This window comes from Panicum virgatum, chromosome 4K, assembly GCF_016808335.1.
Source record: "Panicum virgatum strain AP13 chromosome 4K, P.virgatum_v5, whole genome shotgun sequence".
In the NCBI taxonomy this organism is placed as follows: Eukaryota; Viridiplantae; Streptophyta; class Magnoliopsida; order Poales; family Poaceae; genus Panicum; species Panicum virgatum.
The window spans coordinates 6872957-6897371 of NC_053139.1; the positions used below are offsets into that span (position 1 = coordinate 6872957).

Genomic DNA, 24415 nt, shown 5'->3' on the forward strand with positions numbered 1-24415 from the left:
GTAGTGATATTGAGTTTCTTAGGGGTGGCTTAATCCTTCGAGATTTAATCCCCTTTGCAGTTCGCAATTACCTGCTAGAAGGTAAGTTTTGTGCTACTAAATTTCAAAACTTATTTTCAAGGAGAAAACCATATGTTGCATGTCTTCTAAAGTTTTGTTTCTAATAAGTTAGTATTCCACCTTTACATGGTCATTTTCTAGCATTACTTCTACCTGATAAATAGCATTACCTCTACATAACAAACTTTTCTACTATATAACTTGTTCTGATGAGAGCTCAGAATAAAATGCAAAAGGAAATAACCTGAATATGTGAAGGAGATTGCTTGAGAGATTATTAGCAACGTGTAATATCTATGATGATGCCAGTTACCAAACATTCTCAACTGCTAATCATCAACAATGAAAGGACCAAAGAACCTATTTTGCCGTACCTGTGGCTTGTATTCATCACCACCTCCAGATTTTCCGTAGGCCTCCATATCATACTTCTCATGCATCGTGCTGGTTGCTTTGGAGTAGGAGGCATAGTTTGTTCTCACCCATCTCATAGCATTGTCCTCAGCTAATTTTGTCACCTTTTCTGATCGGCAACAGTCCATCGGGTATGAGATGCTGCACTGGAGCCCATCCATTTGGGAAATCTTGCATGATTATTTACACAATTGTTAAACAACCACAAAACAAAAGTATTTCCTCATACAGATTTCACCTGGTGGCATTTTATCAAGCATGGTTCCAGAGGGCACTAACCATTGTTGGCTTGTGTTTATTTGTTAGAGAAGTTGCTATTCCTGCAGCATGAAGAAATCCATATGCTTGCCATGACTCTTTCTGATTTTGCACCATCGGCAAATTGCACTGATCCTAGTTTAGTTCAGGTAGACAAAGTAAGTAGAATTAGAAAAGACTAAAAAATGCTAGAATTTTAGATGTAATTATGGTTGCGCATGTAATAAGAACAGTAAAGAATTTCAGTTAAAGCAACTGTGTATATTGTTGTATGCTTGTAGCAGGGTACTCCCCTATAACATCCCAAAAATTTACCGAATTAAATCACGCGTCAAAACATTTCTTTCAAAAAATTTCTTATTGTTGAGCTCAAGTCATTCCTAAACCCCTTTCTGATCGAGCCTCTAATCCTTCCTTGGCCTAAGTATCACCTAATTATTTTCTTCTCTAGTCCATGATCACGCCAACTAGCTTCCTTCTTGCTAGTCCTTCTTCTTCCTGTTGAGCCCAACCGTGCAACACCCACATGCTTGACCCACGCACACGCACCCAGCACGCAGGCAAGCAAACAACTAAAGCACGCCAGGCAACGCACCCCTACAACACGCACGCGGCCTCAACACGCCGCGCCGCGATGCGCTGAGCACGGCACCGACCCGCTGCACGCCCACTTACCCCGCGCACACGCCACGACACGGCCTCGCTCGCGCGCGCACCCGCCGTGCCAAGCCGCCGCTGGCGCTCTGCACCGCCGTTGCCGCCTAGACATGCGCGCGGGCCCGGCCTCGGCTCGCTCGCCCGCGCGCCGTGCTCCACCCCGGCCCGCACCTCCTACCCCTGCTGCACCCGAGCCGCTCCCTGCCCGCGTGCCCGCGCCCTGCTCGCACACCAGCCGCCCGCTCGCTCACAACCTGGCCCCGCGCGCGCTCGCCGCGCACACCGCAACGGCGTGCCGCTCGCGGCCGCCGCGCGGCACGCCGCTGCTCTGCTGCGCACGCGCTTGTCACGCCGCGACGAGCCGCGCGAGCTGTAGCACCGGGCCGTCCGCTCGCACAGCCGTGCCAAGTCGCCCGCCCTCGCCGCACGCGCCCTGTGCGCGCACAGCACCGGCGACCTCGGCACAGCACCGCCTGCCCGAGGCGTCACGTCGCCACCGCTCACCGTTGACACCCACACAGCACCGCCTGCGCCGCTCGCAGCCTGCCCGACGTGTCCAATCCCGCCTCGCCGCTCGCGCCGCCGCTCCGAGCCACTCCACGACGTCCAAACCCGCCCCCACGCCATTGAAGGCGAGCTGCAAGCCCGCCGGCCGACCAGTCACCGCTGCCACCTTCCCTCCACCGCCTTTCAGCGCCTATAAATAGGCCCTCGTGCAGCTCCATGCCACCACCGAGCTCACCAAGCTGCGCAGCCCGCTGCTCGTCTTCCTCGCTGCTCCAATTCCCCGCTTCTCTGTTTCTTCCCAAAAACATAGCACCCCCGTCGATCTCCTGGCCTGGGCCATCTCGGTCCGATTCCGCTCGAGGTGAGCACCCCCAAATTCTCCTCAACCTGCCCCAAGCCGCGCCTTTCCCTCTCCATGGCACCAGTGAGCTCCCCACGAGCTCCCATGGCCGCGGCCGTAGCTGCTCGGGGAGGGCCACCTTCGACCCCTTCTCCTACGACCGGAGCCACCTGAACGGAATCCCCTTTCCCTCCTCTTTCTTCCCATGCCCTTGGATTTGGGATTGGTGGCCGGAATCGCCGTACGGCGAAGCTCCAGAGAGCTTCGGCGTCTCCCATGGCGGACGAGCGGGGGAGCACGAACCCCTGCTCTGTTCCTCTGTCCGTGTCTCTCCCCCCCTTCTCTGTTGTTATTTCCTCCACCAGCCCAACCAAGAATCATCAGCCCACGTACTAATCAAAAGGCCCAAAACCCATCTAGATCGATCATGAGAAATCCAAAAGCTCGTGAAACTTCCACACGTTTATGTCAACTCATTTTCTGAATTTTTATTAGCTGTCAATCCCTACACAACCATAACTTCTCCATCTAAACTCCGTTGTTGATAATTCTTTTTCCTAAATTCTTCTAAAATCATATACTATCCACTCATTCTATTTATGACTCACCCTAACTACGGTTTAGCCTTTAAACGCCTCCTTAACCTATTATTTCATGCGCAAAAAATCCTCCGAGTACCTCCAAATCCGACCGCACGATTTTTAATATAGTTTTGGGCCGTGACATTAAGAAACCACCCAAAAATATCACTCCTACCTCGATATCTTAATTATTTCTGAATCGAGCTCAACGATAAAGCTTTTATTTCTTTTTCTTGATTGTGTGTTTGTTTGTATGTGTCGTAGATCACGGTGTGAACGAAGGAGAGCCCGTTGACGAGCAGTACTGCGAGCCGGTGAACGAGGACCAGTTCCGCGACCCCGAGCCCGAAGGACAGGACCTCCCCGAAGGCTACGAAGACGGCAAGTTCAATCCCATCCTTTGATACATGTTTGTGTCCTAGTTTTCGTAAACACAACCCAATGGCCTGCTTTATAAAACTGCATATGTTTTGCTTGCATAAAAACACGGTTGGATAGCCACCCCTTGATTTGTGATGACCATTCCTTGACCACCTAGATTAATGTCTAATTTTGCTTGGACGTTAATCGATATTAGAATGCTTAGGACTTTACTCATAATATGATTTATTTTTATAAAGAAAATGCGTGCGTATGTGGGATGGGATAAATGTGGTGTTTCTATAAAGAAAGTTTGGACGGGATGGATGGCATTTCTACGGATTTGCCATTTGGTGTGCTCGTGCCTTTATGGCGGGGCAAAGAAGGGAGATATCCATCTTGTCGTGTCTAAGGACCGAGTTGGTGTGTCATCTAACCTAACTCCACTTTCGTGCTATCCACTCGACCGTTGAATGGGCAACGGTTTAGCATAAATCCCACTAGTTAATTTGATAGCCATCAGGAGAGCTGAGTGCAACGGGTGACTAAGGAGAAGGGATAAGCCCGAGTGACTTATGCCCGGTTATACCTAAGTGAGCGGTCGATGACCCCCTTGGTGCATCCCGTGATGGCTAGTCAGGTTTAGCTAAGGTGGGTAATGGCTATGTCGGGATCTACACCGACACTTCGGTGCTCGTGTTGTGGTACCCGCTTATGGGTAAAGTTGCACACCTCTGCAGAGTTAAAAGTTATTCGAATAGCCGTGCCCACGGTACTGGGCGAGTTATGGTGTGGTCACATAACTAGTGTTTCATCGGGATGGGCTGGTGTGAGTTGTTTTGGAATAATATCCGGCAGTTGTGCCGTGTGCTACGACGGACGGGGAGTCCGGTAGCAGTTTAAAATTTAAACTCCGTGTTACTCAAAACAAAAACTGGTTTCTGAATTGCTTTCTGCTAAATAAACCTCTGCATAAAATCTAGCTTTCTGCAAATTAAACCGTAACCTTACCCTTGATTTACCTGTGCATATTATTCTAATATAACCCCCTCCGTGGGTGTGGATGGACTTGCTGAGTACGTTTGTACTCACCCCATTCTTACTTTTTACAGAAGAAGACCCAGACTTCGTACCAGACGACGCCGAGTAGGGTTATCGTTCTACACCCAACCTTGCCTGTGGAACCGGCCCTGTCCGAGATGTTTTCGCTGACGCAGTACTCTGAGCCCAAGTTAGACCCCATGTGGGTTGCGGTCTGATGTTATGTCGTAGCTTGGTTACTTTTTATTATCATCTGTATCGAGTGTCCTCCTCGGAGGTTTGTATGGTAATGAACCATCTGATGTAATAAATGTGGTGTCAGCCTCCTGGGACTGATGTTTGTATCACATTTAAGTTCTCTCTTATGAGGGGATGCTTCAGGTGGTATCAGAGCCATAGGTTGGCCGTAGGACGTGACCCTAGGAGCGAAACCCTGTTGTAGGCCCTTTCACACTAGGATTATTTCCTTCCTTAACCTTTTCTTCACATAAGCACTCACCGCTGGTTCTTGCCCTGTTCCAGATGGCTGATAATGGATGGATCGGTGGAATCTGTTTCACAGAGCCCGGCCTTCCTAAGTTGTTGATACTCAGCCTGGAACGCATCGGAGTTGTGGACCCGCCAGAGTTTCTCTACCGGGAGTACGATTCCAAGGGCACTCTTCGGTGTGACCTGATGATCTTCGTGGCTAGAAGCACCCGCTACCCAGATGTGGATCCCTGGTTCATCTCCACCACTGGTTTTCGCTTCCCGGACACCTATCGAAAAGCCGCCCGCAAAGCCCTGCGACGTCTACGCGTGATCTACAGGCATCACCTCCAGCGGACTCCTATGGGATTTTTCCCACCGACTGAAGGGAGAGGACGCACGTGGATTGCCCGGATGAGAGGACTTGGAAGAGAAGAAGAAGACCTAGAAGACACGGTCTCTCACCTATCCATCTATCTCACCGGCCTGGATGAGCTCTACCGCGAACAAGCGGCACAACTGAAGCAACAAGTCCACAGAGCAGAGAAGGCAACCCAAGTGCTGGATGAACAACGGACAAGAACCGTACACGCCGAGTATTCCCTAGCCGCTCTCCAAGTCCAAATGGAAGAAAAAGAGGCAGAACTGGAAGAACAACAGGCAAGAGTCACACGCGCTGAGAATTCCCTGGCCGCTCTCCAAGCCCGAATGCGAGAGTACGAGGCTCGCAGAGGAATAGGTGGATGGATAGAGGAGGAAGAAGAAGAAGAAGAACCCATGGAAACCCATTGAGATATTGGTACTCAGACCGAAGAAGAAGAACCCGAAGAAACCCATTGGGATAAAGGCACTCAGACCGAGGATGACATGATGGATCGGTATCTCCCACTGAAGAAGCGCCCTCTTAGGATCGAGGAAGAGTCTCCATGATAGGAGTAGCACCCCAAGCTAGAGCCTTTGCCCTAATAATCGTGTAACCATGAAGTCTGTACCCCACCATGTTGTGTTAATAAAATATCACCCACTCCCTTTATGTACCCCAAATAATTGTGCAAGTTTTTCACCCTACTTTTGCTTTCAGATGGCTGAGGAAGGATGGACCCAGGGCGATTGCCAAGCTGCACCTGGCTTCCCCAGCCTCTTGATCAACGCCCTGGAAAGCCTCGGCGTCACGGAACGCCCAAGGGACTACAGCAGAGAATACGAGCATCATGGCACTCTCCGCTGCAGAGTGATCCTAGTCATTGCCAGAAGTGACCGCTACCCCGACATCCAGTCATGGCGACTGACCGCTACAGGATTTAGGCACCAGGACACCTATCCCCTAGCCGCCAGGAAAGCACTTCGTTACCTGTGCCGGATTTTCGAAAGACACCTCGCCCCCACACCAATGAGGTTCTTTCCACCAGCCATCAGAACTCCAGTTTGGGAAGCTCGAATGAGAAGCCTGGAACGGCGCCGCCATGAAGAAGTCCTTCTGTACCAAGTGGCTACCTACCTAGCCTCCTTGGATCAGCTCTTTGATGAGCAAGCCAACTTGATGAGGGAATAGACTCATCGAGCCGAGCAGGCAGAGCTCGCGGTAAGACTGCAACAGATCCGAGCAGCCCAAGCCGAGGCAAGAGTTGCAGCCGCGGTCAGCAGTGAAGCAGTTGCTCAGGAGAGCCTCAGGCAAGCCCGGGACCAGCGTATGCAAGAATGGGCTAGTAGTGGAACCCCAGTCCCGGCAATAGGAGAAGACCATGTTCTGCTCGGAATGCCCATCATAAGATGGGGACCACTCTTTGGAAACCCACAAGCCCCACCCGAGAACCATGGAAGGTCTACGGCCGCCAGAGAAGCCACAACGCAACCCCGGGAAAACGGAGATCTAGAGGACAGCGAGCCAGGACCACTCATTCCCCCCGGAGGACGTGAGTTCCCTTCCGAGGGAGGAACCCACTCAAGCCGATGAGTTTGCCTAAAGTGCTAGCGACCGTCAAGGAATGAAGCCGTGTGGTCCAAAGAAGATCCGTGCCCCCGTTTCTTTGAAGTTGTGTACCCGGACGTGTAGTACGCGTTGGGTCCTGCCCTGTGTTGTACCCTCCCTTGCTGTAATAAAGTTGTTGTGCTTGTTGTTTGGTTTTGTATGCTTGTTAGTTGTGTGCTTTTCGGCAGTAGTTAGATACTGCCTTTTCAAAAATACGAATTAAACAACTTAAACATCACCTAATCTTAGTCCCAATCCACTCGATCTACAGATGGTTTCCCGGAGCATCACGAGGGCCTCCCGCACGGGAGTGCAGCCGGATGGACAGAACCCTCCGCCCGTAGAACAAGAAGTGAGCCAGGGCAGAGGGGAGAATGTTGAAGTGCCACTGCCACCCCCTCCACCCCTTGGAGATCTGGCACAGATAATCCACAATCAGACCCTCATACTAGAAACACTGGCCAATGCCCTTGTCAACAGGCAGCCACGAGGACAAACCATGAATGACAAACTAACAGCTTTTCTGAGGACCAAGCCACCCACCTATGCTGGATCCAGCAACCCTTTGGATGCAGATGATTGGCTGCATGTGATCCAGAGGAAGCTTGAGCCATTCGAATGCCAGGATCGAGATAAAGTTCTGCTGGCAGCACATCAACTCACCGGGTCTGCCTTAGCCTGGTGGGAGAATTACTGCGCTGCTGCCAGAGATGCCTCCACCATCACTTGGAATGAATTCGTGAGGGAATTCCACCATTATCACATCCCCTCGGCCACCATGAAGCACAAGGCGGATGAATTTCGCGCACTTCAGCAGGGGAGTATGACGGTGGAAGAGTATACTCACCAGTTTATGGAGCTGTCTCGCTATGCACCAGAAGAAGTGAACGACGACGAGAAGAAGCAGGATATGTTCAAGAAGGGACTAAACCCAGAACTCAGGACCCTGCTCACCCTCAGATTTATCCGGATTTCAACACCTTGATGAACAAGGCAATCCTCACCGAGAAGGCTAAGATTGATGAAAGGAAAGAGAACAAGCGCAAGTTCCTGGAGAGTAAGTCACGCCAGCAGGATCGTTTTCAGAAGCCCAGAAGCTTCAGCTACAACGCACCAAGGTCCCAAGCCCCGATGCAGTACAGAACTCAGTCTCAAGTGACAGGACCACGGGCCCCTAACACCCAGCTCAGGAGCCAGAACACCATGAGGGCCCTGCAAAGTAATGCAAGCCAGGTCACCACCAACAACAGCAATGTGAGGGCCTGCTTCAACTGTCGAGAGACAGGACATTTTATCGCCGACTGTCCCTATGCCAAGAACAAGCCCGCTATGTTAGCCTTCTCCAACACGGTGAACGGACCAAAGCCAGTCCTGACCGGTACCAACCGAGTGCCCATCCGCAACAACAACAGCGCCAACAACAATGGTCAGTAGATGAGGCAGCCTCAGCAGTCGTTTGGACGAGCCCGCGTCAACCACATCGACGCACAGGAAGCTCAAGAAGCTCAGGGCGTAGTACTCGGTGAGTACCTAGTCAGCTCAACCCTCGCAACAGTACTGTTTGATTCTGGAGCATCACACTCATTCATATCCTCAAGTTTTGTGGAGAAACATAAAATACCTACAGTACTACTAAAAACACCCCTATTAACCCGGACACCCGGAGGTGACATCAGGTGTCAACTGGGTTGTCTACGGGTAAGGATCATTTTAAGTGGGGTAGAATTTCTAGCGGACCTAGTAGTACTTAAGTCAGAAGGGATAGACGTGATCCTTGGAATGGATTGGTTAAGCCGACATAACGGTCTCATAGGATGTACTGACAAAGTGGTACACCTAACAAACCCAGAAGGAGTACGAGTGACCTGCCATACCCGGGAAAGTGGATCAAACCCAATGGTATTTAGCATGGAAGCCAAGTCCTTGGAAGAAGTCCCAGTAGTGAATGAGTACCCAGATGTTTTCCCCGAAGAACTTCCCGGTATGCCACCAGATCGGGATGTAGAGTTTGTTATTGACCTTGTCCCTGGAACTGCCCCTATAGCCAAGAGACCTTATAGGATGGCAGCATCCGAGTTAGCAGAATTAAAGAAACAGCTGGAAGAACTACAACGAATTGGCTTCATCAGGCCAAGTTCGTCTCCTTGGGGAGCCCCCAGTTCTATTTGTCAAGAAGAAGGACGGAAGTATGAGGTTGTGTGTAGATTACCGGGCACTAAACGAAGTCACTATCAAGAACAAGTACCCCCTTCCCAGGATCGATGACATGTTCGATCAGTTAAAAGGAGCCAAGTACTTCTCCAAGATTGATCTCAGGTCAGGATATTTTCAACTCAAGATTAGGGAAAGCGATATCCCGAAGATAGCCTTTGTCACCCGATACGGGCAGTTTGAGTTCACAGTGATGTCTTTTGGACTGACAAATGCACCTGCTTATTTCATGAACCTCATGAACAAGGTGTTTATGGATGAGTTAGATAAGTTTGTCGTAGTCTTCATCGACGACATACTTATTTACTCGAAGAGTATTCAGGAGCACGAGCAGCACCTGAGGGTAGTTTTGGAAAAGCTGAGGGTGCATAGGCTATACGCCAAATTCAGCAAGTGTGAGTTTTGGCTAGAGAAAGTAGCCTTCCTTGGTCATATTCAGACCGCGGAAGGAGTAGCAGTGGATCCCGAGAAGGTCGAAGCAGTCTCCAACTGGCAACCACCAACCAACGTCAGTGAGATTAGAAGTTTCCTTGGATTAGCCGGATATTATCGGAGATTCATTGAAGGATTTTCTAAGATAGCCCGACCCATGACAGAACTGCTCAAGAAGGAGAAGAAGTTCACCTGGACAGAGTCATGTGAAAAGAGTTTCCAGGAACTGAAGCGCAGATTGACTACCGCTCCAGTACTGACTCTACCAGATATTCATCGGGATTTTATCATCTATTGTGATGCATCCCGGCAAGGATTAGGTTGTGTACTAATGCAGGACGGGAAGGTCGTTGCATATGCTTCCCGCCAGCTCCGGTCTCATGAGCAGAACTATCCGACCCATGATTTGGAACTTGCAGCCGTAGTACACGCTCTTAAAATTTGGAGGCATTATTTGATTGGAAATAAGTGTGAAATCTATACCGACCATAAGAGCCTGAAGTATATTTTCACCCAGCCAGATTTAAACCTAAGGCAGAGAAGATGGCTGGAATTAGTTAAAGATTATAATTTGGAAATCCATTACCACCCGAGAAAGGCGAACGTAGTAGCTGATGCCCTAAGTCGGAAGTCCTATGGGCCTAAGGGTGACTATTTACGAGAAGAGATGGCACGATTAAACGTGCACATTGTCCCTCGCGGTTCCAGCCAAGTGCTGAACGTTCAATCCACGCTAGAAGACAGAATCCGAAAGGCACAAGGTTCGGATAAGGGGCTAATGGAGATACGGAGGCAGACCGGAGAAAATAAGGCACCAGACTTTAGATTGGATAATAAGGGGACGTTGTGGTATAAAGATAGGATTTGTGTGCCCCAGAAGGGAGACTTCAGGCAAATGATCATGGATGAAGCTCACAACTCGGCATACTCCATTCACCCAGGATCCACCAAAATGTATATGGACTTAAAACAAAAATATTGGTGGAATGGGATGAAGGCAGATATTGCACGATTTGTCGCCCGGTGCGATACTTGTCAAAGGATCAAAACTGAACACCAAAAGCCAGTAGGATTGCTGCAACCCCTACCCATCCCGGTGTGGAAATGGGATGAAATAGGAATGGACTTTGTGGTGGGCTTGCCCAGAACCCAGAAAGGACATGACTCCATATGGGTAATAGTGGACCGACTCACTAAAGCGGCTCACTTCATACCAGTACGAACCAACTACGGCGGAGAGAAGCTAGCCAAGCTCTATGTGGAAAACATAGTGAAGTTGCATGGTGTGCCCAGCCGAATTGTCTCAGATAGAGGGACCTAGTTCACCTCTAGATTTTGGAAAAGTTTGCATAAATCCATGGGCACCAAGTTAGATTTTAGCTCCGCGTATCACCCACACACAGATGGCCAGACAGAAAGGGTAAACCAGATTATGGAAGATATGCTGAGAGCGTGTGTCCTCACTTATGGCAAAGATTGGGAGCAAAGTCTACCCTACGCCGAGTTCTCATACAACAACGGGTACCAAGCAAGCTTGGGCATGTCACCGTTCGAAGCTCTCTATGGAAGGAAGTGCAGAACACCGCTGATGTGATCAGAAGTTGGAGAACGTGCCCTAGTCGGGCCCGCACTCATCAAGGAAGCAGAAGAAAGAGTTGCCGAGATTAGAGAGAAGTTGAAAATGGCTCAGTCAAGACAAAAGAGCTACGCCGACAAGAAAAGACGGGAAATAAGTTTCAACCCAGGAGATTTCGTATATCTCAAGGTGTCCCCCATTCGAGGAACCCGAAGAATTCAGGTACAAGGAAAGTTGGCCCCCCGATACATTGGACCATACCAGGTTTTGAAGAAAGTTGGGGCAGTAGCATACTGCCTAGAGCTACCAGAAGAGATGTCAGATATACGCCCGGTGTCCCACGTCTCGCAACTAAGAAGGTGTTTGAGGGTGCCCGAAGCGGAACATGTGCCAGTAGAAACGATAGATCTGCAGCCAGATCTACGGTACCAGGAAGTACCGGTCAAGATTCTAGACACTGACACTAGGAGGACTAGAAACTCCGAAGTACGGATATGCAGAGTCCAGTGGAGCAGACATGGAGTGGAAGAGGCTACGTGGGAACGCGAAGACGCTCTAAAAAAGGAATTTCCCCATCTGTTTAGAAACCAGCCGAATCTCGAGGACGAGATTCATTTTAAGTGGGGTAGATTTGTAACATCCCAAAAATTTACCGAATTAAATCACGCGTCAAAACATTTCTTTCAAAAATTTTCTTATTGTTGAGCTCAAGTCATTCCTAAACCCCTTTCCGATCGAGCCTCTAATCCTTCCTTGGCCTAAGTATCACCTAATTATTTTCTTCTCTAGTCCATGATCACGCCAACTAGCTTCCTTCTTGCTAGTCCTTCTTCTTCCTGTTGAGCCCAACCGTGCAACACCCACATGATTTTTAATATAGTTTTGGGCCGTGACATTAAGAAACCACCCAAAAATATCACTCCTACCTCGATATCTTAATTATTTCTGAATTGAGCTCAACGATAAATCTTTTATTTCTTTTTCTTGATTGTGTGTTTATTTGTATGTGTCGTAGATCACGGTGTGAACGAAGGAGAGCCCGTTGACGAGCAGTACTGCGAGCCGGTGAATGAGGACCAGTTCCGCGACCCCGAGCCCGAAGGACAGGACCTCCCCGAAGGCTACGAAGACGGCAAGTTCAATCCCATCCTTTGATACATGTTTGTGTCCTAGTTTTCGTAAACACAACCCAATGGCCTGCTTTATAAAACTACATATGTTTTGCTTGCATAAAAACACGGTTGGATAGCCACCCCTTGATTTGTGATGACCATTCCTTGACCACCTAGATTAATGTCTAATTTTGCTTGGACGTTAATCGATATTAGAATGCTTAGGACTTTACTCATAATATGATTTATTTTTATAAAGAAAATGCGTGAGTATGTGGGATGGGATAAATGTGGTGTTTCTATAAAGAAAGTTTGGACGGGATGGATGGCATTTCTACGGATTTGCCATTTGGTGTGCTCGTGCCTTTATGGCGGGGCAAAGAAGGGAGATATCCATCTTGTCGTGTCTAAGGACCGAGTTGGTGTGTCATCTAACCTAACTCCACTTTCGTGCTATCCACTCGACCGTTGAATGGGCAACGGTTTAGCATAAATCCCACTAGTTAATTTGATAGCCATCAGGAGAGCTGAGTGCAACGGGTGACTAAGGAGAAGGGATAAGCCCGAGTGACTTATGCCCGGTTATACCTAAGTGAGCGGTCGATGACCCCCTTGGTGCATCCCGTGATGGCTAGTCAGGTTTAGCTAAGGTGGGTAATGGCTATGTCGGGATCTACACCGACACTTCGGTGCTCGTGTTGTGGTACCCGCTTGTGGGTAAAGTTGCACACCTCTGCAGAGTTAAAAGCTATTCGAATAGCCGTGCCCACGGTACTGGGCGAGTTATGGTGTGGTCACATAACTAGTGTTTCATCGGGATGGGCTGGTGTGAATTGTTTTGGAATAATATCTGGCAGTTGTGCCGTGTGCTACGACGGACGGGGAGTCCGGTAGCAGTTTAAAACTTAAACTCCGTGTTACTCAAAACAAAAACTGGTTTCTGAAATGCTTTCTGCTAAATAAACCTCTGCATAAAATCTAGCTTTCTGCAAATTAAACCGTAACCTTACCCTTGATTTACCTGTGCATATTATTCTAATATAACCCCCTCCGTGGGTGTGGTTGGACTTGCTGAGTACGTTTGTACTCACCCCATTCTTACTTTTTACAGAAGAATACCCATACTTCGTACCAGACGACGCCGAGTAGGGTTATCGTTCTACACCCAACCTTGCCTGTGGAACCGGCCCTGTCCGAGATGTTTTCGCTGACGCAGTACTCTGAGCCCGAGTTAGACCCCATGCGGGTTGCGGTCTGGTGTTATGTCGTAGCTTGGTTACTTTTTATTATCATCTGTATCGAGTGTCCTCCTCGGAGGTTTGTATGGTAATGAACCATCTGATGTAATAAATATGGTGTCAGCCTCCTGGGACTGATGTTTGTATCACATTTAAGTTCTCTCTTATGAGGGGACGCTTCATCCCCACTACTAGAAAAAGGGTCATGGGCACCGGTTTGAAAGAGGCTTAGGTACCGGATTTCGAACCAGTACCCCAAAACCGGGACCAAAGGCGTTGGTCTAGGATATCGGGTTTTTTAACCGGTGCCTAAAGTCTTCTTCGGTACCGGTTGGAAATAGCAACCGGTACCAAAGGCCGCCACGGGCATTCCGCATCCACTCCCCATTCCCTCGCATCCTCTCCCGTTCCCCTCGCATCCCCACCAATCATTCAAAAAATCAACCACAAAATATAGATACAATTCAAAGATTTCGCAAATCATTCAAAGAATCGATCACTAGATACAATCCATACAATTCGATATGCATCTCTATTCCAGAAAAATAAGAAAAAAGAAAAAAATCACCCACGGCGGCAGCTTCTCGCTCGCCCACTGGATGACGCTGCTGGATGACGCTGCCGGTCTTGTCCTTGCCGGCGACGGCGCTCTCCTTGGCATACTCGCCGGACTTGTGCTTGGCGGCCTCGAGGGCCTCGGCGGTCTTGTGCTTGGCGGCCTCGGTGGCCTCGGCGGTCTTCTGCTTGGCGGCCTTGGTGGTCTCGCCGGCCTTCTGCTTGGTGGCCTCGGTGGTCTCCCCGGCCTTGTGCTTGGTGGCCTCGGTGGTCTCGCCGGCCTTGTGCTTGGCCTCGTCGGTCTTATGGCCCAGGTAGCTGCCGGTGTCGGACGCCTTCTGCTGGCGTCGTGGCCCTTGCCCGCCGCGTGCCCCGCCGCTTCCGATGCTCGATCCTTGGCGTGCTGCGCCGTGTCCTTGATGTGCTCCGCCGCCGAGATCCGCCGGCTAGCAGGGAGGAGAGGTCCCCTGCTCCGCCTCCGGGACCTCACCGGTGGATGTGACGCGGCGAGCAGGGCCGGAGCAGGGGAGGGGCGGCGCGGAGGGAGCAGGGGAGGCTCGCCCCACCCCACGCCCGTGCCGGCCGCCGCCGCTCCTCGGCCCGCCGCTCCGCCGTCGGGGGTAGGCCGCTCCTCGGCCCTGCCCCTCCGCCGCCAGCCCGTGCACGGCGGCGAACTCCAGGAGGCTGCGCGGGTGCTCGCCGGTGGAGGGAGGAGGGGAGGGGGCGGAGCAGGGGAGGGGCCGGAGCAGGAAGGGGCGGCACGTGTGGGAGAGAGAGGAAGGGAGGAGAGAGAGTGACCGGGGAGGTGGAGCCGGTCGCCGCCGCGGAGACCCTCGCCGGCCGGGAGTTGCTCGCCCGCCGCAGAGACCCTCGCGCCGAGGATGAGGGAGAGAGAGATGAGAGGTAGAAAAATGAGGGGGTAGAGAGATGAGAGCTCAGTGCCGACGGCCAGGACTTTAAAATATCGGACAAGGCATGCATTAGCACCGGGTCATGACTTGACCCGGTGCTAATGGCTGCTCCGAAGGCATCGGTTCTTATTATTATCCGGTTCCATTTATGTTTGGACCAATCGGAACCGGCTCATGGTATTAACCGGTATCTTTGATATTTAATTGGTACTGGTTTCTAACGCGGCGTAACTTTCCGGCGCTTGACGCATGCCAAGAGTACCGGCTGATGTTTCAACCGGTACCAATGCCTAGTATTAGTACCGGTTGCAACATGAGCTGGTACTTTTGGCCTGGACCTTTGGCTTGTTTTCCAGTAGTGCCCTTTACATAAATGGTTACCTTCTGCACTCATATCTCTACTGCAAACAGATCATCTATCAGATGACGACCACATGGCAATATATTTCCGTTTCACTTATGAGTTCTATGCAAGTCATTGGCAGCAAGAGCATAGCAATTTTCATTAATCAGCCTTCTAACCTTCCCATGAAAGCCATGCAATCTTCCTTCCAATATTTTGCACCTGCAGATGATGCAAACTAAAGACCACTCTGATGCAGGCAGAATTATCACCTTCAATTAGTGGAGTAGGATCTTGCACTGTTCAGAATAAAACCATATTTTCCACCATGTCTACAGGTTAGGCACAATGTCCTTTGCTGCGTCGCACATTTTGCTGACCAGTAATCAAATTATTTCTTTCTAGTTCTTCAACTGCATTATGCCCCCAATCAAATTAACCCTAATGCATCAATCCAAGGAAACAATTCATGCATCGGAATAGCAAACCATCAAATCGAAGCATTTAACCATCATACGAAACTACAACACAAACAGCGCAAAACATTATTGATTCATTCGTAAAAGGCGAGGAAGGGCCGAGGGTGAAACCAGGAAGAGCAAATCGTAGGGGGCGCCCCAGGGACGCAAAGGCAAGTGCAGGTGAGGGAGGCGAGCACCAATGCGGGTCCGAGGGCGACGGATCGGAGCTGCTAGGTACGGCGATATCTGCGGAATGCATGGTACCTACGACGTCGTGCCGTCGTGGTAGTCGTAGATGCGTGTACGGCGCCAAAGGTGCCGCGAGCGACGAGCTTAGCGGGGTCGATTTGCCAGTCCTCCCTACAGGGGCTGTTCGGTTCGCTCGATTACCAGCCGGCGCTGGCTTATTTCCCCTGTAGCTACAGTGTTTTTGTGAGGGGAGAAGCGCCCAGTCGCTACAGTGCATTAAGCTGGGAGACATCACCGGCCCCACCGGCCAGCCGCTGGAGCCCCAGCCAGCGCTGGCTGGAGCCAGCAAACCGAACAGGGCAAGTGCTGCCTTCCGCCGCGCTGGTTGGATGCGATCGGCGTGGCGAGGGCGCCGCCGCCGCACTGGTTAGTCGGGTGAGGGCGAGGGCGAGGTGAGCACTGTGGGAGTTTCATTTTCTCCGTGAGGGCGAGGTCGCGATCGTCGCGGGAGCGGCCGTCAGGGCGATGGCTAGGCGCTGGGCGAGATCGAGCGGGTGCGGGCGGAGGAGGGCGTGCGTGCGTGCAGAGTGGATGCGGCGCGTGATGTGCGGATGGGAGGGCGCGATGCGTGGCGAGCGTGGGAGAGGTTTGATCGGATGGCGTCAGGATCGCAAGCGGCCAACCGATCATCGCGAAACTGACGTAGGCGGGGGATGGAGCGAAATGAAACGAAGCAAAGTGAAGGGGAGGGGAGGACGAACCAAAAAAAAAGTCTTACTTACTCCTTTTTTAGTAGTAGAGATAGGTACACGGGTAACATACATAAAAGCGCAAGAGCCCACGACCCCTACTAGGCATCCCCATACTACGTCCTCGAGTGACAGTCGAAGTGTGGTAGTGTGCGCGTAACAGGTCATCCTTGTTGGAGACTGTTCGACTAATCCAATCGCTATTGGGATCGGTGGGAAATTGAATAAGATATTTCCTTATCTATGGGGCGTGGAATTTATTCTCTCCAATCCACACGAATAAAGAAGGGATTATCCAAAAAAGAAACGGGAATAAAAATATCTTGTCTCATGCACAATTGTCTTGCATTGGCATTAATTAAACAAGAATGGAAAAATTGAAAGAAAAAAACAATATGTCACTAGTTTTTTAGATTTCACCCATAAAATGTTTTGTCGCAAGCTCTAATCGACTTCATTGCAAAACTACCATGTGTGTGTGCATAGCAAATTCTACCATTTTTAGTCTAAGTGGAGGAACTAAAAGCCATGCTAGTAGATTCTAAGTTTGTTTTGGAGCTTGGATTATGCTTTATTCGATAAGTTGTTGTGAAGAAATTTTGCATATAGCGAAAATCAATTGGTCATATTTATGTGTTTTATTAATGCTTTTTAGAGTAAAATACATGCGCAATCCTTAAAATCCGTACCAATATACCACTTAGGTTCATGAGCTCTCAAAATGCAATTTTAGAACCCTATTTGTTAAGTGATGCACTCTAGGCCCATGCCATTTCTCTAGTGCCTTTCTTGCTGACGTGGCATTGCTAGGGCGACGATGATTGTGTCTAGGCATGAGTTTTGTTGCCGGAGAGAACCGTGACATGCACTAAACACACTAGCCCTCCTCTTAAATTATGAATTTCAACACCAAAACTTCTGCAGAAAACGGACAAACGGATATGACATGTGACCTATCGCTTAACAATAGTATGGTGTTAAAAAATGTATTTTAGAGTTTAGTCTACTGGCATAAAAAAAAAGGTTTAATCGAACGTCCATTTATTTTACTTGTGTTTTATGGAAGCTTAGTTTGTACTTGTTAGGAATATCTAACATAGATAAAAGCTTGCATTAAGGGCTCCATGTTGGTAAAAATTGATGGAATCCACTTGGTGTAGGTATGTCTTCTTTTTTTCGATAAAATTGTGTAGGGATATTTTTTTCTCGATAAAATGTCTTATAAGATGGAATATAAAAATGAAGTGACATGGAAATCCCTCTGGCCAAGACAACCAAATCTCCATAATCAAAGGACCAGATTGCAAAAGTACCAAAACTGCAGTGCGAATGGGCGCCAAACTGCCCAAACCCTAACGCCGTCCGCATCCGTCAGTTCTCTCCATTTCAAATCCACATTCCCCCCTTTCCTCCGCCTCCTTTCTTCCCTCGCCGTCTCCGGCGAGACCCCGGAGATGGATCTCTCCGCCACCCCCTCCAAATCCAAGCTCAGATCCTCGCCGGCGAAGCCAATCGCCGCCTTTACCGAGCCTCAGATGGACCTCTGCACTCCGTGCAAGCCCACGCCCAGGCGGAAGTCCAAATCGGCGACCACGCCGGGGCCGGTGTCCCCGGCGACCCCATCCACCATCCGACGCTCTCGCCGCCTCCTCGAAACTCCCACGAAGGCAGCTCCGGAGGTACCCGTGAAGGCTACGCCGACTCCCGCCGCCAGGGGCAAGCGCGCTGCGCCGTCGCCCAAAACCCCTGCCCAGCGCGAGCCCAAACGGCAGAGGCGGCAGCCGAGAAAGAGAGCATACTATCGGAAGGTGGTGTATGATGGCGGGGAGTTCGAGGTCGGGGACGACGTGTACGTGAAGCGTCGGGAGGAGGCGGAGTCGGACGCGGAGGACCCAGAAGAGGAGGAGTGCCGCGTGTGCTTCCGCGCCGGCTGTGGGGTGATGGTGGAATGCGACGCATGCCTCGGTGGGTTCCACCTGCGGTGCGTGCGCCCGCCGCTGCGCCGAGTGCCCGAAGGGGATTGGGCGTGCCCGTACTGCGAGGCTGAGCGCGCTGGCAAGGCAGTCGAGCGGCCCAGGCCTCCTGAGGGGAAGCGCATCGTGAGAACCGCCAAAGAGAAACTCCTCTCCAGTGATTTGTGGGCTGCGCGCATCGAGAGGTCAGTGAGGTTTTGGCGTTGCTTTGGCTTTTGAAGTTAATGTGGTGTAGCATACAACTATGGAAATTGGCCTAGTATTTTGGTTTCCTGGAGACATTTGCATTGACTATAGTTGGTGAAACTGAATTGGAAATGAGGTGGTGAATTAGTGCTGTGTTGGATAGTCCCTATTCATGATTTATGTGTTTTACACCGCGTGATGCATAAAAACAGTTATTTTTTTAATGTTTTTAGTGGTAATATTGGTTTTCTGAGAGTCTTTATTGTTCTATATACTGCTGTGTGCCTGCTCCACCACTTTTTTCCTAAAGTAAAAAAGGGTTACAAATACGATCTGTCATGGTAGAAGTACTTGAATATATCTCCAGATATGCTTCTTATTGTAATGATAGTTCTTGTTCTCTGCATTGTCTGTGGTTTACGCAACGATTCTTTTGTCTGCAACAGTTTATGGAGGGAGCCAGATGGCACATTCCGGGCGAAGGTAAGGTGGTATATTATCCCTGAAGAGACTGCAGCAGGAAGGCAGCCACATAATTTGCGGAGAGAACTGTACCGTACCAATGATCTTGGTGACACTGAGGTGATCATTCTTTTCTCTGTATGTAGTTGGCTCGTTCACAATTTTTTATTTGCCTGTTCATTTGTAGTTTTAAGTTCTTTATTCCTATGGATTGTGCAGATGGAAACAATCCTTAGACATTGTTCTGTAATGTGCCCCAAAGACTTCAGGGATGCCAACGATGGAGGGGATGATGTATTTTATTGTGAGTATGAGTATGATATACACTGGCATAATTTTAAGCGTTTGGCTGACATTGACGACGAGCCTGAGGTAGACACAGATAAACTCAAAATTCTCTTCTTAGGGGCTTGGACACCATTGAAATTTATCAAGTGATCGTTCTTCCTTTTCATTTCATGTAGACAAGGGACGATCCCAATGATGAGACTTACAATGCCGGTAATGATTATAACAGTGATACGGAGGAAGATTCAGAATATGACGAGGAGGAAGAGCCTAAATCATGTTTCTCTGCCAGAAGGAATCAATCACATGAGTTGGCGGCGGTAATAGTCATTATTTTCTCCCTTCATCTGCTATTTTATATCGTTTGACTGAAACGGAATATTTACTCAGAATTCAAGGAAGGGTAGGACATATGGCCTACAAAAAATTGGGATACATAAAATTCCTGAGCATGTTCGGTGCCACCAAAAGACTGAGCTGGAGAAGGCGAAAGCAACCCTGTTACTGGCAACCCTTCCCAAGTCATTGCCTTGCAGGGATAAGTATGTTTGTTCATCTTATTGGATGTTTCTTATGCTTCTTACAAAACTGCTGCTCAGCTGAAGTCTTGTTTCAGAGAAATGGAGGAGATATCTACATTTGTGAAGGATGCAATTTGTAATGACCAATGTCTAGGACGCTGCCTTTATATCCATGGTGTACCTGGTACTGGCAAGGTAAGAAGTCATTTTTTTTGCTGCTTTTAAGGTTTCATCTTATCATCTGTGGCTAAACATTAAACCTTATCTTCTGTTTCATCTACCTACAGACTATGAGTGTACTTGCTGTTATGAGGAGGCTGAGGTCTGAATTTGATTCTGGAACTCTGAAGCCATATTGTTTTATAGAAATTAATGGTCTTAAATTAGCTTCTCCTGAGAATATCTACAAGGTACTTCTGCTGATTACCTAATGATAAATCTGCCCTACTCAACTGTAGCTGGCACAAACCCTCAGGAAACAATTGTAATGGGTATACTGTTGAAAATATGCAGGTTATATATGAACAGTTGAGTGGGCATAGGGTTGGGTGGAAAAAGGCTCTTCACTATTTAACAGAGCATTTTTCAGGTGTTTCAAAAATTGGAAAGCAAGCAAACCAGCCAATTATTTTGCTCATTGATGAGCTTGATCTTCTTTTGACAAGAAACCAATCGGTAATAGTTCAAAACAAACCTAGTACCATACTTATTTTGTTTTGTAGGTTTTATTAATGGTATTTCCATTTTTCATTTTCCCCCATTATTTGACTGTTGACTATATTTTATCAGGTTCTTTATAACATTCTTGATTGGCCCACCAAACCAAATTCCAACCTAGTTGTTATAGGTGACCATTCTTTATTTTTATCTTTGATTTTTGCCTTACCTTTTATTTACTCCTTGGTTATTTTGTTAATGAACGCAGGCATAGCAAACACAATGGATCTCCCAGAAAAGTTATTGCCTCGTATATCTAGTCGGATGGGTATCCAACGACTGTGTTTTGGCCCATACAATTTTAGGCAATTGCAGGAAATTATAACTAGTCGTCTGAATGGTATTGATGCCTTTGAGGAACAGGCTATTGAATTTGCTTCTAGAAAGGTTTGTCCCCGCAATACCATGTTTACATATTTGTTGTCATGCCTTTTTATCCACCACTGTTACTCTGTCCATCATTCTACCAAATCAGAGGCTAAGAGGCAGCAAGTGTGCCAGCAGCACATGAAGTGATAAGTTCATGTTATGGTAGATCAGAGCTGAAGCCATGATAGGTGTATGGGGCATAAAAGTCAAATAGTAGTACAAAAAAAGGTCTTGTGAGTTGTGACATCTGAAAAACAATATAGAAGTCTGGTGCAAACAAATAATTTAAAATGGCTAGCAACTCATATACCCTACTATCACTAATTAACTTCTTTGTAATTAAGCCATTTTCTAATGTAATTTTGGCATGGATTTTCATTCATTTGATTATGTTTCCTTTGCATACAGGTAGCTGCCATGTCAGGTGATGCTAGGCGAGCTTTAGAAATTTGCAGACGGGCTGTGGAGTTCGCAGACTACCGTATCAAACAGTCTGGAAAGACTTCTGCAAATAAAGGTACTGTGCACATATGTATGGGATCTAGTCACCAAAAGTGTTTACATTGGATTTTTTCTCTCTCTATGCTTACATAAACCTTGATCACCAATACAAATCCACCCTTTGCTACAGTTTTATGACTCAATTCCAAGTTTGTATATAGCCCATTAAACATGGATCCCCACACTTGTAGGAGATGGTGTTGTTTGCATGCGTGATATAGAAGCTGCTATTCAGGAAGTCTTTCAGGCACCACATATTCAAGTAAGTGGACAATAGTTGCCTCTTACATGAGCCTGATCAGTAACCACAGTCAAACTGATATTGTTTGTAACTTTGCAACATTTTCATCTCGTTACAGGTGATGAAGAACTGCCCAAAGTTTGGAAAAGTTATTTTGGTTGCTATGGTCCATGAATTGTACAAAAGTGGACTAGGTGAAGTAACTTTTGATAAGGTGAGTGCATTTTGTTTTGGTGTTCTTTTATGTCCTATGTTGGTTTTTAATTATTGTGGGTGCAAACAAAAATTTACCTGGTCAAGCCCAGGTGTCAAGCTGTATGCATGGCTGGTTCTTTAGGCCTTGTGCCTATGCGCCATGGTCTTGTTCCGAATCCAATACTTGGGATGAAGACTCTTACCTTGTACATTAATTTGTCAGGCCAGTTGTGTGTGGCATGACCCTTTCGGTGGCTATTTCAGCCCCCATGCTGTCAGTCAGCGGCGGAGCCAGCGGCCGGGGGGGGGGGGGGGGGGCGTGCTTAGCCCCCCCCCCCCCCCCCCACCCTCCACCCCTCCCCCCCCCCCCCCCCTAATCCTTCAACCTGGCTCCGCCCCTGCTGTCAGTAGGGTGTACTGACCATAGAAGTGCCATCTATGATGAGTTCATTTAATGTTTTCTTTGCTTTGCTGTAAATTTTTTTTATGACTAAACTATTCCAGCCATTCTATTATGAGAATTCAACAATTTATTCAAGCTTCAGAATCCTTTGTTGAATTGTTTAGGCAATCTCCAGTCTCCAGTTACCAATAACTTGTTTTTTTCTTGTTTTCCCCTCTTTTATGTTCTCCTGCTAGTCTACTACAATCTTTAAGCTGGATGGAACTGTTGTGACTGCACAACTATGTTACTCTGATACTCACCAACATGCAGTATTAGTATCTATGACCCTCGATACCTTTCATTCAACATTACCAATCAGTTCACTCCGATACCATCACAACTAGCTCTGCTCCAAACCCTATGAACACACTACTGTTTTGTTCCAAGATATAGGAAAATATGTGTACACTTGATGTAGTATTGTATCCTTGTTTCCTCATATCACCATACCTGTATTGCCTTTGTCCATGTGAACTGAAGCATGAGATGAACTGTTTCATGCTTACTTTGGAAGTTTCACGGTGGCAGGATATTAACTATGCCACTCCTTTGATGTCATTTCTGTCTGGGGACATGCACATAATGACGTTTTAGTATGCGTGCTTCTGAAGAAGAAAATCTACTATTTTTTTTCTTTTCTGCAGTTAGCAACAACAGTTCTCTCCTGGTGCCACACTAGTAGAGAAATCTTGCCTGGATACGACACTCTCATGAAAATCTGGTATGCTAATCCATTGTAATGTGTAAAAGTATTTTTTACATACAGTTGACTCCGTGAGTTATGTACACATACCATCATGTATTATGTATCTAGTGATGTTGTTTTTTGCCTTTGCTTCTTTGTGCTCTTGCAAATGTAGTTACATTGGAATGTCCTTGTTCCAACTTCCAACTTGAGTATGTTTAGCACACTGCGATGCCATTTCATTATGATTTTCTTGTTACATGCAAAGACAATATAGATGCAAACTGAAGCGAAAAGATCGCCTTTCAGGTTCTGCTTTTCTTGCATCCTTGTGTCTCTGGTGTGCTAAATTTTTTGTGGATTTTTTTTTTTCGAAAGTTGAACCATGATTCAAGGTGGTTAAAGTTGGTTCGGGTAGCTCATTTTTTTTACACTAGGCACAGTTGTTGCTCTTAGTTTGCTGGGAATTATTTGTGCACATTCTTTATTATTCTTGGACATTATCTTCATTTGTGGCATTTTTGTCTATTCTAGTGAGATATAAACATTGATGTTTCCATACAATTTTGAATTCTTCTAACTTTTATTTGTGTTTCCTTTTATTTGATTTGGTGGTCTATATCAATAAATTTTACATATTCCACTTGCAGCTGCAAGCTTGGTGAAAGCAAGGTCATCCTCTGTGAAGAAGGTAGTAGGCACAAGTTGCAGAAGCTGCAGCTAAACTACCCAAGGTCAGCTCATGCAACTGCACCCAGAACTTCCAATTCAAAAACAAAAGCGAATATCGGTTTTGTGCCTTTCATCTCTCATGATCTAATACTTCATTTTCTTGGTCGGCAGTGACGATGTAACCTTTGCACTCAAGGAATCCCCTGATCTTCCTTGGCTGTCCAAGTACTTGTGAAGGTCATACTGCAGTAGTCGTATCCGTAACATTCTATTCTGTTCTCTAGGGGAGTTAACGCAGCTTCATCATCTCTCAGTAGGTTCGCGTGCCCCAATTTCTTGCACCACCAATGTTTGTTGGGTGGCCATTGTTTTTATGTCTCGGCCTTTCTAAGCTACGCCACATTTTGCGCAGAACCTTGAAGCTATACAGATCCATGGAGAATCCTCTGATCTGCAAGTATAATGTAACCGGTGACGGACGTCCTGCACTGCACCGAAAGCGTCACAAACATTTTTCCTCCGTTGCACACCAGGATTTTAAAACCTGCAATGCGAGAAGCAACTTGTACGTCTGGATTTTCGCCACATTCGAAGTATGTTGTTGTTTCCTTGGCACATTGAATCACCTCATGTGTTGCTCCACTGCTTATAACTATGGAATTTGTTGCTTGTAAGGACGTTTTTGTGATTCATAATTTTAAGAAAAGAGCATTTGAGACATCAGGTAT

At 47.9% G+C, this 24415-nt stretch overlaps 1 protein-coding gene, 1 long non-coding RNA gene, 1 other non-coding gene and 1 pseudogene across 4 annotated transcripts; 2 read left to right on the top strand and 2 right to left on the bottom strand.

Moving 5' to 3' along the window:
• Positions 1 to 309: 309 nt before the first annotated feature.
• LOC120702855 lies at positions 310 to 2969 on the bottom strand. The gene is made up of 2 exons (XR_005686559.1): positions 754 to 2969; positions 310 to 644 (listed from the first exon to the last, which is right to left on the bottom strand). It is a non-coding gene; the product is annotated as an uncharacterized LOC120702855 (long non-coding RNA).
• A 10719-nt stretch (positions 2970 to 13688) lies between these two features.
• LOC120701828 lies at positions 13689 to 15229 on the bottom strand (annotated as a pseudogene).
• A 2561-nt stretch (positions 15230 to 17790) lies between these two features.
• LOC120702856 (origin of replication complex subunit 1) lies at positions 17791 to 24407 on the top strand. 2 transcript variants are annotated; one of them, XR_005686560.1, is made up of 17 exons: positions 17791 to 18590; positions 19038 to 19173; positions 19273 to 19425; positions 19518 to 19661; positions 19732 to 19883; positions 19958 to 20057; positions 20150 to 20272; positions 20376 to 20537; positions 20652 to 20709; positions 20788 to 20966; positions 21357 to 21465; positions 21641 to 21711; positions 21809 to 21904; positions 22975 to 23051; positions 23666 to 23749; positions 23859 to 24004; positions 24100 to 24407. XR_005686560.1 is itself a non-coding variant. In XM_039986815.1 (17 exons), the coding sequence occupies exons 1-16, from the start codon at positions 17887 to 17889 to the stop codon at positions 23920 to 23922; spliced, it is 2412 nt and encodes an 803-aa protein (XP_039842749.1). In that variant the 5' UTR covers positions 17791 to 17886; the 3' UTR covers positions 23923 to 23924; positions 24100 to 24407. The 2 variants fall into 2 exon arrangements, 1 of the variants encoding a protein (XP_039842749.1); XM_039986815.1 differs by having other exon boundaries at positions 23859 to 23924.
• On the top strand, positions 19333 to 19410 carry LOC120705330. Its single transcript, XR_005687914.1, has one exon. It is a non-coding gene; the product is annotated as a small nucleolar RNA snoR28 (small nucleolar RNA).
• Positions 24408 to 24415: the final 8 nt, after the last annotated feature.